Consider the following 16,598-nt stretch of genomic DNA (forward strand, 5'->3'; position numbering starts at 1 on the left):
TTTTCTTCTGCGTTACCAGTGACAATGCCATTTTTGACAGAGTTCCCCTTCCTCCCTGTAGCAGGCCACGGACTCACCCAGGGCTGCCTCCTCCTGCTGCTTGCCTCAGGAATTAGCTCAATTCCAGCTCCCAGAGTGCCCTCTGCTGACCAGTGTCTCGCCTGCCTCAGGGCCCCATGTCCATCCCGGACCCTGGTGCCCTTTACCTCAGGGTTCTGCCCCCCAGCAGTCCCCCCACACTCTGGGTTTCCCCTCCCAGGGGAACCCCCAACCCTCTGTCCCCACCTTGCCTCAGTGGCTACTGCCAGTCATCATCTAGCCCCTGCTCACTGGGGCAGTCTGCAGTCTGTCATGGCCACTCATCACTGGCAAGGGGGTTGGACCTGCTGCCGCTTCCTCTGCCTATCCCTGGGCTGCCCCTCTGCAGCCCCAGTACCTCCTTCGGCCTTTAACAAGGCCTCAGCCTGGGGAGTTGCCAGGCTGGAGCTCCCCAGCCCTGCTCAGCTCCCAGACAGCCAGGTCCTTCTCCCTCCAAGGCTGGAGAAAGACTCTGACCCAGCTCCTCCCTTAGCCCTTCTTATCAGGGCCTGCTGTGGCCTGATTAGGTGTGACCCCAGCTGTGGCCACTTCCCCCAATCAGGCTCCCTTGTCTCCCCGGAGCGAGCGGGGTAACCGCTTTGCTACACTCCCCTTTTGCCCATTCAATCCTTCCTGAAAAGGTTATAACCATTGATTTTAACAGTCCAGTTGTGTGACTCAACCCACCAGGTGTCAGCAGTACCAACTAGATTGAATTTATCCTCATAAATTAGCAATTCCAATCCCTCTGCTTTGTTGCCCAGGCTCCTAGCATTGGGGTCAAGGCAATTCAAGAATGTCTTCTCTCCACGTCCTTGGTACCTGGATTCATTTTCTTCTCGGCACCTCAATTTTGTGCTAGCTGAGGGTTCAGATCTTCCCACTTTTTACCCTCCCCTTTTGCTATCAGTTGAACGCCCTCCTGCCTACTCCGGCCAGCCTGTCCTCAGCGATATTGGTCCCCTTCTACTGAGGTGGAGGCCAGCCACTCTATACTGCCCCATAGAATGGGGACCAATGTTCCACCAAATCACATCCCTCCACCCTTTCCTAGTCAGAGGCTCATTTCCAGACTCTTCTGCCTTCTGTCACCCTTTGCTCATGGGACAGGGAGTCTCAGAGAAGACTGCTTGAATATTCTTCTTCAGCACACTTCCAAAATCCCTGAAGTCATCTGCTGTCTGCGAGATATCCTGGGACACAGGGTCATTAGTGCAGATATGAACCGTCACCAATGGATCCTTTCCCATCGATTTCGAAAGCCTGTCCAATCTTAGAGCGATGTCTCATGTCTTGGCCCCAGGAAGGTAGTGCACCGTCCTGTTTTTGGCCTGTCCCTTGCAATGTTCTTTCAATTCTGAGGACTGAATCCCCAAGAAGGACATTTGCAGAGCTCCTTGTGAGCAAGCTCGAGAACAAGGAGAGTGCGCGAGGATGGGTAGAGCAGCAGGTGGAGAGATTTTCTGAATGTCTGGAAAGGGCACCTCTGAAGAATGCCCCAAATGGTCAGGGAAACCTGGCCAGAGATGCATTGTGCTCCTCCTTTGAGGTCTGGAGGTCATGGTGGGCAATGAATGTGTTGTAACCAAGGAACTGTGGCTGGGGGGGGGGGTGAGGGGGGGTTCTCCCATTTGTGGGATGATCTTCATCCAAATGAAATCTTTCAGACAAGTTGTACCAAAATGAATATGATGAAGGAAGTGTTATTTATCCCTTCCCATAACACAAGAACCAGGGCTCACCCAATGAGATTAAAAGGCAGCAGGTTTAAAACAAATAAACAAACCCTAGTTCTTTACACAACACACAGTCAACTTGTGGAATTTGCCAGGGGATGTTGCACAGGCCAAACGTATAACTGGGGTCAAAAAAAGTACTGGGTAAGTTCCTGGAGGATAGGTCTATCAATGGCTACTAGCCAGGATGGTCAGGGACACAACCCCACACTCCAGGTGCCCCAAAACCTCTGACTGCCAGAAGCTGGGACTGGACAACATGGGTTGGATCACTCCAAAACAGGGCCGGCTCCAGGCACCAGGCAACCAAGCACGTGCTTGGGGCGGCACCTGGTAAGGGGCGGCCAATCTTGGGGTGGCGGGGGGCAGCGCGGCACGGCGCTCGGCGGGGGGGGTTCGGCGGCGCGGCGCTCGGCAGGCGGGGGTTTCGGCAGCGCAGCGCTCCACAGGGGGCGGGGGTGTTCGGCAGCTCGGCGGGGGGGGCGGGGGGTGTTCGGTGGCGTGGCGCTCCGCGGGGGGTGGGGGTGTTCGGCGGCGCTCCGCTCGGCGGGGTTTCGGCGGCGCGGCAGGGGTGTTGGGCAGCGCGGCGGGGGGCGGGGGCTGTTCGGCGGCGCTCCGCTCGGCGGGGGCTGTTCGGCGGCGCTCTGCGTGGGGGGGTTCGGCGGCGCAGCGCTCGGCGGGGGAGGTGTTACGGGGGGGCGGCGCTTTTTTTTGCTGCTTGGGGCGGCAAAAAAGTTAGAGCCGGCCCTGCTCCAAAATGCCCTGCTCTTGTTCATTTCCTCCACGGGGTGGAGCAGGGGGCCCCGGGCTCCCCACCCAGCTCTGCCACTGCCCCCCTGCTACCCCCGCCCCGGGCTCCCCACCCAGCTCTGCCACTGCCCGCCTGCTACCCCCGCCCCGGGCTCCCCACCCTGCTCTACCACTGCCCCCCTGCTACCCCTCCTGGGCTCCCCACCCAGCTCTGCCACTGCCCGCCTGCTACCCCCGCCCCGGGCACCCCACCCAGCTCTGCCACTGCCTGCCTGCTACCCCCGCCCCGGGCTCCCCACCCAGCTCTGCCACTGCCCGCCTGCTACCCCCACCCCGGACTCCCCACCCAGCTCCTGGCAGTAAGTCCCACTGAGACAGACCCTGCTAGAGACTGGTCCACGCACGTCCACAAGCATTTTCAGTGACATTCACACAGCATTGTCAGAACAGCAGGGGTTAGCAACCAACTGGTGCAGAGCACAGGCAGCCTTAGGTAGCCCAGAGGAATGACAGGTAAAGCATTGTCCGTTCCGGCCAGCCCAGAGCCCAGCCAAGCTGCACTGAACCCCTCAGTTCAAGCTCCATCTCTCTCTCTGTCTGACCTGTGCCCTGACTGCTTCTTGTAGCCCACGCTTCACCTCCTCGTGCCCCCAGTCCTTCGTTCTGGGCTGGGGGGATGCTGTTCATCCCCATGCTGAGAAGTGGGGCAGGACACATCCCTCTGGGGCCTTGGTTGCTAGGTGTCAGTGTCGAGGCCATTGGATCTGCCATTGTCTTCTCAGATGCTCCCCTGACTAAGGCCCATTCACACTTGTGTCCTAGCCTGTCCTGAAAGCAAACAGACCCCGCCCCTCCACTGGGTCAACTGAGGTATGCACTGGCTCCATAGAGATATTACAAAAGATTCCCACTTGGTCACATCCAGTATGGCCGTCTTATCTCCGTATGCAATGTGATCCTCCCCACACCCGCCTCGCCACCTGTCCCCCTTCCCGGCTCACCCCTGTGCAAGCCAGCGCAGCTCGCAGGGCAGCTCAGCCCACCCCTTGCTGGGCAGTTCCCCCAGCACTGCGGGTGCTGCGGCGTCAGGCGCATCCATCCAGGAGTCAGATTGCTGCACCCCACCTCTGAGCACTCTGCTCCATCCCGCCCTGGCTGCCGGCTCGCCCCCGGCACTGCTCCAGAGGGGCCTCTGGCCTCGGGTCCGAAGCCCCATCGCCACATGGACCAGCCGGCATCCTTCCAGCGCACGCCAGGCTTGCAGGTCGGCTCCTGCATCCCCCCTGGCAGGCCTGTTTCAATTAGCACAAACTCAGCAGGCTGAGAGACATATCTCTTTCTAATAACACAAATCAAATCCGGGGTCTGTACTGGATTGTACTTTCCAGCAAAGCATCAATATATTAACTATTACTTTTAATCCAACAGGCCCCTGGAGTCTGCTTCTATGGCGGCATACTCCAGCTGGGAAAGAGCGGGAGCCAGGCAGATGCGGGCCCTGGCCAGGGCAGGGCAGTGCCCCTTCCCCACACCTCAGCCCTAGCCCCCCGACAGCAGAACGCCGGTCTCAGCCGCCAAGGGGCATCTCCCAGGAGCTGCTGGCCCCAGGGCGAGGGGAAGGCCGGCCTGGCCCTGCCAACTGCCTTGCAGCCCCTCGCTATTCTGGTGGAGCGAGTCCTTGTTTGGTTGCAGGGCAGTGGGCAAAGACGGGGTCACAGTGCCCCAGGGCTGGCCCCGCCCTCTGTGGCCGTGCAGTGCAGACTGTTCTCCCATCCCAAGCCGGGGGGAAGCTGGGACCATTCCTCAGCCCTTCGCAAACATTCACCAGCTCATCCCCCAGGCCCAGCACGCTCATTGTCCAGGTGGGGAAACTGAGGAAGCAAAAGGGGAAGGGACTGGTGCAGAGGACTGGGGGCAATGGGATTGTGGCTCAGGACTTCCTGGCTCTCAGGCCCCTGCTGTCACCCTGGAGCACACCCAGACACAGCCCCCGCCATCCCTGCCCCCCAGCAGCCCTGGTTAAATCCCACCCCAAAGACCTTTGCTTTGGGCTGGATCGATTGGGGACTGTTTGCTCTGCCTGGGAGTGGGCGCAGTCCCTGCCCTGCACAGCACCATGATGTCCCTGCTGCTGCTGCTGGTTCTGCTGCTCAGCCCGGGGGCAACCGTCCCGGTAAGTTCCCCCCCCCCCCGAGTATCACAGCAATTCACTCTGGCTTCAACCCTCCCTCATGCCCAGCCCCCCAAGCTGCTGACCCCCAGTCCCCTCTGACCGTGACCCCCAGTCCCTCCCTGCCCCATGCACCCTTAATCCCCAAAGTGCCCCACCGGACCCTGGCTAGCCCTGGCTCACAGTGCCCGGACCAGGCCTGTGCCCTGGAGAGCTGAGTGTAGGGCTAGGAGCCAGGCAAAGGTTCTAGTCCCCGCATCGCCCCAGGCTCGCTGGGGCCTGGGGCAATTCACATCAATTCTGTGTAGCACACCCTCCCCCGCTAAGTGTGAGCCCACGGGACCCTCCCCTCCCCCGCTAAGTATGAGCCCACGGGACCCTCCCCACCCCCGCTAAGTGTGAGCCCATGGGACCCTCCCCCGCTAAATGTGAGCCTACGTGACCCTCCCCTCCCCCGCTAAGCGTGAGCCCACGTGACCCTCCCCTCCCCCGCTAAGTGTGAGCCCACAGGAACCTCCCCTCCCCCGCTAAGTGTGAGCCCACAGGAACCTCCCCTCCCCCGCTAAATGTGAGCCCACGTCACCCTCCCCTGCCCCGCTAAGTGTGAGCCCACGGGACCCTCCCCTCCCCCGCTAAGTGTGAGCCCACGGGACCCTCTCCTCCCCCGCTAAGTGTGAGCCCAAGTGACCCTCCCCTCCCCCGCTAAGTGTGAGCCCATGGGACCCTCTCCCGCTAAGTGTGAGCCCATGTGACCCTCCCCTCCCCCACTAAGTGTGAGCCCATGGGACCCTCTCCCGCTAAGTGTGAGCCCACGTGACCCTCCCCTCCCCCGCTAAGTGTGAGCCCACGGGAACCTCCCCTCCCCCGCTAAGTGTGAGCCCACAGGAACCTCCCCTCCCCCGCTAAATGTGAGCCCACGGGACCCTCCCCTCCCCCACTAAGTGTGAGCCCACAGGAACCTCCCCTCCCCCGCTAAGTGTGAGCCCACGGGACCCTCCCCCGCTAAGTGTGAGCCCATGGGACCCTCCCCTCCCCTGCTAAGTGTGAGCCCTCGGGAACCTCCCCCGCTAAGTGTGAGCCCACGGGAACCTCCCCTCCCCCGCTAAGTGTGAGCCCACAGAAACCTCCCCTCCCCCGCTAAGTGTGAGCCCACGTGACCCTCCCCTCCCCCGCTAAGTGTGAGCCCATGGGAACCTCCCCTCCCCCGCTAAGTGTGAGCCCACGGGACCCTCCCCCGCTAAGTGTGAGCTCATGGGACCCTCCCCTCCCCTGCTAAGTGTGAGCCCATGGGACCCTCTCCCGCTAAGTGTGAGCCCACGGGAACCTCCCCTCCCCCGCTAAGTGTGAGCCCATGTGACCCTCCCCTCCCCCGCTAAGTGTGAGCCCACGGGAACCTCCCCTTCCCCTCTGAGCCAAGGCAATGCCCTACATAATGCGCCCCCAGCCATGGCAGGAGGTTGCTCTCCTGGGCCTGCCCTTCCCAGCACAGACGCACCCCAGAGCCTGCTGCCCGCTCAAGCTCTCCGTGCTGGGCCCCCCCAGGGCTGGCCCCGCATGCCGACCCTGGCTTCCTTCCTTATCAGCACCCACACCTGTGAGACTGGGGGCCCTGGGGCGACCCTGCGCCACGCAGGGCCCAGCCCAGAGGGATGCTCTGACCTGACTCCAGCTGGAGAGGGACAGTCCCTGCAGCCGCTGGCCCTGGCTCCTGCTCTCAACTCCTCTCTGGCCAGGGACAGCCCCTGCTTCGCCCTGAAAAGGGGGGCATGAGGCCCCCAGAGGGGAAGGGCTGAACGGCCACAGAGAGCAGCAGTGCCTCAGAGCCAGGCATGTGCTAGGCCCTGTCCCCAGGGGCACACAGGACAGGGACCCCCACAGCTGTCCCCCTGCGGCCAAGGCGGGGGCCAGCGTGGGGCTCGCTGCACATGCTCACTGGGTTCTGTCCCGCAGGACCGGCATGCCAAGCCCCCGCCGAGGATGAAGGGCCAGGGTGAGTGTCTGTCATGGGCGAGAGCAGCTCCAGCTTGGGGCCGGGGGTCCTGGATGGCAGAGCACGTGCCCGCTGCTGCCTGGGCCTACCAGCACGGGGGGCGCCCTGCTTGGGCTAGAGGGGCTGTCCTGGGGGGATGGTCACTGACACGAGCCCAGCTCTCAGCCCAGCTGAGCAGCACATGGCCACAGAGACAGTCCCTGGGAGCAGTTCCCCCGGGGCAGGGGCTGGGAACTGGTGTCCGCTAGGTGAGATGGGGGCAGGGGGAGACTGTCCATCCCTCCCTCCTGCCAGGGGTGGGAGAGAGAAGGGGCCTGAAGCCCCCCAGGGAGGGACTGTTTCAGGGCAGCTCCCCTTCTGCCCTTGCCTTGCAGTGACGGCAGCAGCCAGTGGGGAGCCCTGCCACTTTCCCTTCCGCTACAAGCGCAAGATGCAATATTCCTGCCTCCGGGGCGGCCCGCATGGCCGCCGGTCCTGGTAAGAGCCTTGTGCCCCAAACGCCAAGGAAGGGCCCTCCTTCGGCCCCCGTCTGCGGGGAGGGTGGCAGCCCGACAGAGCGCTCTCAGGCAGAGGTGAGGGGGCAGGCAGGATGGCTGCCCTCTCCATGCCCACGACCAGCCCCATGTGGGAGACGCAGGGAGAGCAGAGCGCTCTGGGGATCCGGGATTCACCCCCTTGGGGTAGGGCTTCGGCCCCAGGGCGAAGGCACAGCGCCTGGGGCCACCACAGGCCCCTTGGGCAGCACGTTCCACGCAATACCCAGGGACCGGGCCAAGCACCCGTGACTGCCCCCTCGCCCCCCTGGTCTCCGGGGCCGCACCATCGCTCCCCCCTCACTGTCACCTCCCGCGGCAGGTGCGCCACCACCGAGAACTACGACCGGGACCACAAGTGGACTCTCTGTGGGGAGGACAAGAGAGTGACAGGTGCAGCGGCCAATGGGAACCCAAGTGACCCCTGCGGGGGGGGAGGGGATAAGATTTCCCTGCTCCAGCCCCACATGCGGGGGGTCTGCACCCCATGTCCCACTGCCCTTCGCTAACCCACCCAGGGCCGGCCTTAGGGAAAATGGCATCCTGGGTGAACTTGTATTTTGGCGCCCCTGCCCCATGTGGGCTTGATGCCCCCCACTGCGCCCCTGGCCCCCAAGGGCATGGTGCCCCCCATTGCCCCTGGCCCCCGGGGGTGCCCCACCCCCTGGACTCCAAACCCCTGCGCCCATGTGGGGAAAGTGACCTGGATGCACAGACGGGGCTGCTGGCACTGCTGCCCCTTCGCCCCGAACGCTGCCCCTCCGCCCCGCGCACCCCTCTGGGAGGCTGTGAGGGGGGAGTGAGGAGCGACGTCAGGGCTCCCTGCAGCCGGTCCTTGTCCCTGCCGGCTGCGCAAGGGCAGGGCAGAGAGCAGCAGCTCCTGATGCTGCAGCACAGCCCAGGTGGGGAAAGTGAGCTGGATGCCCAGAGCGCTTGGTATTGCTCCTCCCCTCCCCCAGCCCCCTGGGGGGGGCCGTCACCGCTCACACACAGACCCCCCCACATGTTCCTGGGCACTCCCCCCACGCGGTGCTCCCCTGCCAGCTGGGAGCAGTTTCTGTCTTTACACTGACAGCGCGCACCTCTGCGGTGCTGCACCGCGCCCCCTTGACTATGGCGCCCCTGGGCGGTCACCTGGGGTCGCCCAACCCTAAGGCAGCCCTGGACTCACAACAGGCTCCACCAGCCCCTCCCAGGCGCTCGTCCAGGCCTCAGCTCAGGGCTAGGTCCCGGCAGGGCCTGGCGATCCTGGCGCTGCTGCCCCCCAGCCTAGAGCCTTTGCCCCTGACTCCGCTCTCTGTCTGCAGATCCCTGCAAGCCGAACCCCTGTGAGAACGGGGGTGCCTGCAAGAGCAGCCAGGATGGCTACCACTGTGTGTGCCCTGCCCGCTTCCATGGCAGGCACTGCCAGAAAGGTGACTGGGCCCAGCAGCCACCCCACCCTCTTGGGCCACACAGCCCCAGTAGGGAGCAAAGGAGTGGGGACCTCCCTGCCTGCCCCTGCTGCCCCCCCATTGCCCTGGGACCCTGCCCCTGGACTGCCAGCCACTGGCTGTGTCAGACTGGGGGATGACACACTCACCTCCAAGGGAGGACTGCTCCAGAACCACCTCGCCAGGGGCAGCCACTTGCAGCAGGACCCAGCTCGGGGGCAGAGCCCCCCACAGATCAGAGCCACACACAGCCCCATTACTGAGCCCAGCTGGCTTCATGATGTCGATCACACCCCACCCCGCCCGGCCGGGCCAGCAGCAGCCCCTGGGAACAGGCACTGGGTTCGCAGCGGGCAGGGACTCGACTGGCCGCAGCTGGGGCACAGGCAGATGCCGAGGTGGGACCGGGCTGTGTCTGGGCTGGGGGAAGGGGGACCCAGGCTCATTCCCTACTGGCCCCACTCGGCTTTTGCAGAGAGCTGTTTTGAAGAGCGGCTGCCGGCGTATTTCCTTGAGGGAGAGAAGTGGCCGAGGTACCGGCCCCCCGGCGTGGAGGAGTGCCACTGTGCCGGCGGGAAGACTGTCTGCCGGCCAGCCCATGGCAAGGGTGAGAGTGGGGGGCAGAGAGCACTATTCCACAGTGGGAGGGTCCACCCTGTGACCAACTGGGACTGTTCTTAATGTTTCCTCTGAATACTGTGTGGCTGCCTCAGTTTCCCCTATGCATTTCTTAAGTCTCTAGGGGGTGAGATTGTTGCAGCGCAAAGGGCCAGTGTGCATAAATGGCCGACACTCTGTCTCCTGGCAACTAATGGCCAGGGCCCTTCCCCCCTGCAAGGTGATAGCTAAAGGTGTTGGAAACCAAAGGAATCAGGTAACCTCCTGGCCCGGGAAAGGAACAAAGCAGAGGAGGAGGGGCTGGAGGGGGAGTCAGTTTGGAGCTGGCTGGGGAAATGAGGGGAGCCCAGACGGGGCTCGGGCTTCCCAACGGGGCTGTGGTGTCCCTGGGGCCCCCAAGATGGGCCTAACTACGGGGGTCCTCTTGTCTGTACCTGCAAGGCCTGTCTTGGACTGTGTTCCTGTCGTCTAAATAAACCTTCTGTTTTACTGGCTGGCTGAGAGTCATGGTGAGGTGGAGGAAGCCGGGGGTGCAGGGCCTTGTCTCCCCCACACTCCATGACACACCCCAAAGGAGGCTGGGGCTACCTCGCAGAGGCAGGGCATGGGCAGACAGAGGAGCCGAACGGGGGCTGGGGGCAAGGGCAGGCAGGGCAGCGGGAGGTGCTGGACTGGGCAGTGGTGATGTGCTGCTTGCTCAGGGGCGGCTGAGCTGGGCACCGTATGCCGGACTGGCCCCAAACAGCTGGTCAGTGCCAGCCCCATGGAGGCAGCCCTGACACCTGTCTCTGCTCTGCAGCTTGTCCCACAAACCCCTGTCTGAACGGAGGGCACTGCATGGAAGTGAAGCGGGAGAGGGTCTGCAGCTGCCAGAGCGGCTACGTTGGGCTGTTCTGTGACATAGGTACTGCCACCCAGGGCAGGGACGCGGGGCTGGGCCTAGAACAGTACTACACGGGCTGGGTCAGGATCCCTGGGCCCCCGGAGGGACCGGGCCTGGTCGAGGTCACGGAGCTGGGATCAGAGCTCTGGGCATCCAGCCTCCCAGAGCCCACGGGGGAGCAGGGCAGCCCAGAGCGGAGCTGGAGGTGCCCATGTGCTCTGGGTGGCCCAAGGGCTGGGGCCTGAGGGGTTGCGGGGAGGGAGCTGTGGAGTGACATCCAGTGACTGGCTCTTTACTCACCAGACCGGAGGCAGGCCTGTTACACCGGGAGCGGGCTCCTGTACAGGGGCATGGCCCACAACACCCTCTCGGGGGCACAGTGCCTGCCCTGGGACTCTGACCTGCTGTCCCACGAGTTCTCCACCCGCTCCTTGCGCGACGCACTCAGCCTGGGCTTGGGCGGCCACGCCTTCTGCAGGTGAGCAACGGGCCCCAGCCCCAGAGAGGGGAGCTGGCAGGCAGGAGATGCGAGATGCCAGGGCAAGGGCTGGGTGCGTTGGGGCAGGGTGCTGAGAGCTGGGGGTCGGGCTCCTGGCTGCTCTGTGCTGGAGCTCATTGACGGAGTGGGGGGTTCTCCATTGCAGGAACCCCGATAACGACAGCCGGCCCTGGTGCTACACGCTGAGGGAGGAGCAGCTCAGCTGGGAGTTCTGCAGCGTCCCCCCATGCGAGCTGCACGCAGCGGGTAGGCCCCGAGGAGCTCTCAGAGGGCGGGGGGGCAGCGGAGCCTCGCATGACCGGCTCTCTCCCCACAGGTGCTGTGGACACAGCGGAAGCAGGGGGCCGGCCGGAGGCCAAGCCCACGACCACAAGCCCCAGCAACAGCTCTGCTCAGAGCTGTGGGCAGCGGTACAAGAAGAGCCCGTCCCTGCGGAGCCGGGTTGTTGGCGGCATGCTGGCGCTGCCTGGCTCCCATCCCTACCTGGCAGCCCTCTCCCTGGGGGAGCACTTCTGCGGGGGGACCCTCATTGCCTCCTGCTGGGTGCTGACAGCTGCGCACTGTCTGCGGCACAGGCAAGTCACCGAGCACGGCCAGGCGGGGCAGGGCACACCGGGGAGGGAGCAGGGCTGTGGTGGGCGGCCAGCGGCACTTCCCTAGCTGATGGCTGGTCATATCCTGCAGGCCAAGCGTCTCCCACATCTCTGTCAGGCTGGGGCAGACCCACTATAACAGGAGCACACAGGGCTCCGCCGAGCTCCGTGTGCAGGACTACGTGCTCCATGAGAACTACTCCCAGGCCACCCAGAGCCACGACATCGGTGAGCGCCCATCCCCCCACCAGAGCCACAACACCGGAGAGAGCCCATCCCCCACAGCACCCATCCCCCCACCCAGAGCCACAACACTGGGGAGACCCCATCCCCCACAGCACCCCTCCCCTCCCCCAGAGCCACGACACTGGGGAGAGCCCATCCCCCGCAGCACCCCTCCCCCCTCCCAGAGCCACAACACTGGGGAGACCCCATCCCCCACAGCACCCCTCCCCTCCCCCAGAGCCACGACACTGGGGAGAGCCCATCCCCCGCAGCACCCATCCCCCCACCCAGAGCCACGACACTGGGAAGCGCCCATCCCCCCTCCCAGAGCCACGACACTGGGGAGAGCCCATCCCCCATAGCACCCATCCCCCCACCCAGAGCCACGACATCGGTGAGCGCCCATTCCCCCCCCCCCCAGAGCCACGACATCAGTGAGCGCCCATCCCCCCTCCCCCCTCCCAGAGCCACGACACTGGGGAGAGCCCATCCCCCGCAGCACCCATCCCCCCACCCAGAGCCACAACACCGGGGAGAGCCCATCCCCCGCAGCACCCATCCCCCCTCCCAGAGCCACGACACTGGGGAGCGCCCATCCCCCCCCCAAAACCACAACACCGGGGAGAGCCCATCCCCCGCAGCACCCATCCCCCCTCCCAGAGCCACAACACTGGGGAGAGCCCATCCCCCCTCCCAGACCCACGACGCCGGGAAGAGCCCATCCCCCGCAGCACCCGTCCCCCCACCCAGAGCCACGACACTGGGGAGCGCCCATCCCCCCACCCAGAGCCACGACACCGGGGAGAGCCCATCTCCCACAGCACACATCCCCCCCCCAAAGCCACAACACCGGGGAGATCCCATCCCCCGCAGCACCCGTCCCCCCACCCAGAGCCACGACACTGGGGAGCGCCCATCCCCCCACCCAGAGCCACAACACTGGGGAGAGCCCATCCCCCACAGCACCCATCCCCCCACCCAGAGTCACTACATCGTGAGTGCCCATCTCCCCCGGTCCCACTGCCCCAGTCCTGCCCCCCTGATTGCCTGTAGTGAGGATGGGCCCAGACCCTCACTCACCGGCTGCTTCCCTGGTGTCCCAGCGTTGGTGCATTTGAAGGCAAATGCCACAGGCCGCTGTGCTGAGTTCTCCCACTCCATCTCGCCCGCCTGCCTGCCCAGCGCCTTGGAGCCTCTCAATGCCAGCAGGCCCTGCGAGCTCGCCGGCTGGGGGCACCTGTACGAAGGTGAGTGGGGGCCCAGCCGGGCTGGATTAACCTTTTGTGGGCCGGCACCAGACATATTTGTGGGCCCCCATGGGGGCAATGGAGCATGGGGGGGGTCGGTCCCTGGAGCGAGGGGCCGGCCAGGGGCAATGGGGCATGGCATCAGAGCAAATGGACAAATGCCCAGTTTACCAAAAAAGTTGGGTGCGCCCCCCTAGCGGGGAGTGAAGGAATGTGGGGGGTGGTGGCAACGTGAGGTGTCAGGCAGTGAGGCTTGGGGAGTCAGCCCCAGCCCCAGGCAGAATGGAGCTCAGGGAGGTTGGGGGCTAGCCCTTGGCCGCAGCACGGGGAGCTGGGGGGAGGGGTCAGTCCCAGCCACTGGCCACGGCATGCAGAGCTCAGGGAGGAGAGGGGTCAGCCCCCGGCGGTGCGGAGCTGGAGAGTCGGGTCAGTAGCACCAGCCGGCAGCATGGGGCTCCAGCTCTCTCAGCCCCAGCTGTGGCCAGGGGGCAGAGAGGAGCCCTTAGCTGGCCTGTGACCCAACAGGGGTGAGCAGGGGGCAGTGGCCGGGGGCGGAGAGGAGCTGGTGGGGCCTGGGAGCAAAGCACAAGCAGAGTGGGCTGGGCTTGGCTGGGGCCCCTTTGGGGCCTGGGCCCAGCGCCACCCAGTACTGCAGCCCTGCCCCACCCACTCTGCAGGCCGCAGGGAAAAGTGTGGGGCTTTCCCACGCTCCGCCCACACACCAAGCTCCACCCACATGGCCCCGCCCACTCGGAGCAGATGCTCCCTACTGGCCATGCTGGCCCACTGGCTTCGGAATAAGCAGCGCTGCGCTGAGCCGCTCTCTCCATCAGGCTGCCTGACACGGTCACATCTACCCTGAGGGCTGGCGCTTCCTCACTGGTTACACGGACACTGCGTTTGCCCCCACAAGCCCAAAGCCTCCTAACCACTGCCAGCCCAAGAGGGGCCGGGCGCATCCCTGGCACCAGCTGGGGTGTCCCTGTGCCAGGTGTCTGGGCCCGGGCTGCGTGGCACAGCAGGGTCCCCTCTCTTCTCCCGGGCAGGGGCTGAGGAGCTCTCTGAGTCCCTGCAGGAAGCTGTGCTCCCCGTTATCCCTCACGAGCAGTGCCGTTCCCCCGAGCTGCACGGGGCCAGGATCACCGCAGACATGCTGTGTGCCGGCTACCTGGAGGGGGGCACCGACGCCTGCCAGGTGAGACAGCTGGGCAAGAGGTGCCGGGGGCGGGTCAGCTCCAATCTGGCCGCAGGTCAGGAAGGGACAGCCTCTCCAGCAGCCCCTTTGTGAGCTGAGACCCCGCTTTGCCACGCTACCCTGGGCACCCCATGAGCCAGACCACCCCCAGCACCTGATTCACACAAGCGGGCCTTGCTCTCCGGCTCCCTGCCGGTGGCTGGTGCTGGCTCATCCCTGGGGAATCCGCCCCAAAGGGGAGAGACGGGCTGATTTCTCAAGGGCACTGATGTGTCCTCTCTCTCCCTGCTGTTCCCACCCTAAAGCCAGCAGGGGCTCCCATCCACCGCGCCCACCCCCAGTGCCATCGGTGGCTCCCGTCTGCTGCCCCCGCCCCCAGTGCCATTAGCCCCCTTCGACTGCACTGCAGGGTTCCCCAATGCCACGGTGCCCATGGGGAGGGGCCAGCACCAGGCCTGCCAGCTGCTCTGAGTGACGGAGCGGGGCCTGCCTCCTCTGACCAGTCCCCTCCTGCTACAGGGAGACTCTGGTGGGCCGTTGGTGTGTGAGGAGCAGGGCCGGGCCACGCTGCGCGGGATCGTCAGCTGGGGCGTGGGATGCGGAGAGCAGGACAAGCCCGGCGTCTACACCAACGTGGCCCGCTACCTTGACTGGATACAGGGCCACACGGGCTAGTGGGGCCCAGAGCAGGATCTGCCCCCCATGCCCACCCAATAAACCCCCCGCCTGGGGCCTGTCACACCCTCGCTTCGCCTCTGCGTCTCTGGGGGAGCATCCCATCAGCTGCCCCGGTGCCAGAGCCTGGTGACGACTCGCTCCCTGCTCAGGGCCCGGGCCCTGGAGCAGCTCATGCTGGGAGCTGGAGCTCAGGGAGGGACTGAGCAGCCTGAGGGAGCCACCCCTGCCCTTCCAGAGCAGCAGGGGCTGCGGGACCAACGGATGCTTGGTCTTCACACTGGGGGGCTGCCGGGCCCATCGGGACAGGATGCTCTCGGGGAGCGGAAGGGGGAGGAGCTGGGCACACGGGTGCAAAGTTCCCCAAGCTCCAGCCAGGATCGAGACTCGGCCCCTCCACGCTCGTCCAGCCTGGGAGGTCTCTGGCCCAGCCCTGCGTCCTTGGGGTCGTTCTGTGCCCCACCCAGCACCACCCCCCTGGCTGCTGTGGGGCTGGCTGCACCTGGCCAGGAGGGCAGCGTGGGGGGACGCTGGAGGCTGTGGAGGAAGCTGATCCTGCTCCCCATGGGATGAGGGATTGTTCCCTGGCGCCGAGCCCACCCTGCCGCACTGCAGAGCCTGGGAGCCGGAGCGGCCGGGAGCTTGGAGCTGGGCCTGGCTCCATGGGATCCAAACTCTCAGGCGCCTGCAGCTGTTTTTAGCCAGGGGAAGGTTTGATGCTCGGGGATTTTCTATTTTGAGGCACGAAGCAGAAGAAGCTGGATGGTGACTGACCCTGCATGTCTGAGCTGAGCGGCCCGGCCCAGCCCCCATGGCAGCCCAGCCCCCAACTGGCCTGGCCCCGATGGCAGCCCAGCCCCCAACTGGCCTGGCCCCGATCGCAGCCCAACCCCCAACTGGCCTGGCCTGGCCCCGATGGCAGCCCAGCCCCCAACTGGCCTGGCCTGGCCCCGATCGCAGCCCAGCCCCCAACCTGCCTGGCCTGGCCCGGCCCCAATCACAGCCCAGCCCCATACTGGCCCGGTCCAGCCCAGATCACAGACCAGCCCCCAACCTGCCCAGCCCAGATCGCAGACCAGCCCCCAACTAGCCCGGCCCAGCCCCCAACTGGCCTGGCCCTGATCGCAGCCCAGCCCACAACTGGCCTGGCCCGGCCCTGATCGCAGCCCAGCCCTCAACCTGCCCGGTCCAGCCCAGATCACAGACCAGCCCCCAACCGGCCCAGCCCCCAACCTGCCCGGCTCGGCCCCAATCGCAGCCCAGCCCCCAACTGACCCAGCCCAGCTTCAATCCCAGCCATGGGTTCAGCCCTGGCCTGCACAGTGTAGCTTTAGTGCAGACCCAGTCCTGGCCCAGTTCAGACCCGGGGGTAGGAAATGGGGCTTGGCATGTGGGAGGTGGGGGCAGGGAAGTCCTACAGAGCAATCTCCCGAGCAAACCTTGCACTGTCACATGCTGCCCCCAGCGGTCACAGCCCTTGGCCCCGCTCCCCTGGCCTGCCTGGGCTGACCCCACCCTGCACCCCACCCCTGCTGCCTCGGGCACTGGCACCTGCTCAGAGACTTTCCCTTTGGGATGTTTACAGAACACAGGTTTCAGCTATTGCCAGAATCCCTCCAGAGAGGGGACTTGGGGGCATGGTTATCTGACCCCCTCCCCCCCACACACACTTTGAGGAAGCAGAACTCCCCAGGAAGCTACCCTGCTGAGCTATGGGAAACAGCCCAGGCGGGCGAGCCATGGAGCCAGAGTGGCTGGCCCCTATCCACTTGGGGGCTGGGGAGGGGGGTCACCTGGCCTTCTGCTGCTCAGAGATGGGGGTGTCCCAGCCCCATGCCGCTATTTAGGGTCTCAGGAGAGCCCCATGTGCTTTGTTGTTCCACAGGCCCCAGCAGTGGCGCTGTCACCCCAGCTCAGCTCCCTCTCTGGAGGCACTTGTGGTGTGGGCCCCGTTCCAGGCCCTGTTCTCTGTC

General features: G+C 65.1%; 1 protein-coding gene across 1 annotated transcript; it reads left to right on the top strand.

The window, feature by feature from the left end:
• The first annotated feature begins 4,680 nt into the window (after positions 1-4,680).
• Positions 4,681-14,625, top strand: F12 (coagulation factor XII). The gene is made up of 14 exons (XM_065409831.1): positions 4,681-4,737; positions 6,685-6,724; positions 7,099-7,201; positions 7,580-7,650; positions 8,565-8,672; positions 9,166-9,297; positions 10,108-10,212; positions 10,495-10,669; positions 10,836-10,936; positions 11,007-11,265; positions 11,375-11,511; positions 12,612-12,755; positions 13,802-13,950; positions 14,470-14,625. The coding sequence occupies exons 1-14, from the start codon at positions 4,681-4,683 to the stop codon at positions 14,623-14,625; spliced, it is 1,737 nt and encodes a 578-aa protein (XP_065265903.1).
• Positions 14,626-16,598: the final 1,973 nt, after the last annotated feature.

The sequence above is a fragment of the Emys orbicularis genome, chromosome 8, assembly GCF_028017835.1.
Source record: "Emys orbicularis isolate rEmyOrb1 chromosome 8, rEmyOrb1.hap1, whole genome shotgun sequence".
NCBI lineage: Eukaryota > Metazoa > Chordata > Testudines > Emydidae > Emys > Emys orbicularis.

What these genes read in the sequence shown, in the direction of transcription:
- F12 (XM_065409831.1), top strand. Translation starts at nt 4,681, where the DNA reads ATGATGTCCCTGCTGCTGCTGCTGGTTCTGCTGCTCAGCCCGGGGGCA. An exon ending in GCCGAGGATGAAGGGCCAGG is followed by an intron (nt 6,725 to 7,098) that starts GTGAGTGTCTGT and finishes CTTGCCTTGCAG; the next exon opens with TGACGGCAGCAGCCAGTGGG. An exon ending in GGAGGACAAGAGAGTGACAG is followed by an intron (nt 7,651 to 8,564) that starts GTGCAGCGGCCA and finishes CTCTGTCTGCAG; the next exon opens with ATCCCTGCAAGCCGAACCCC.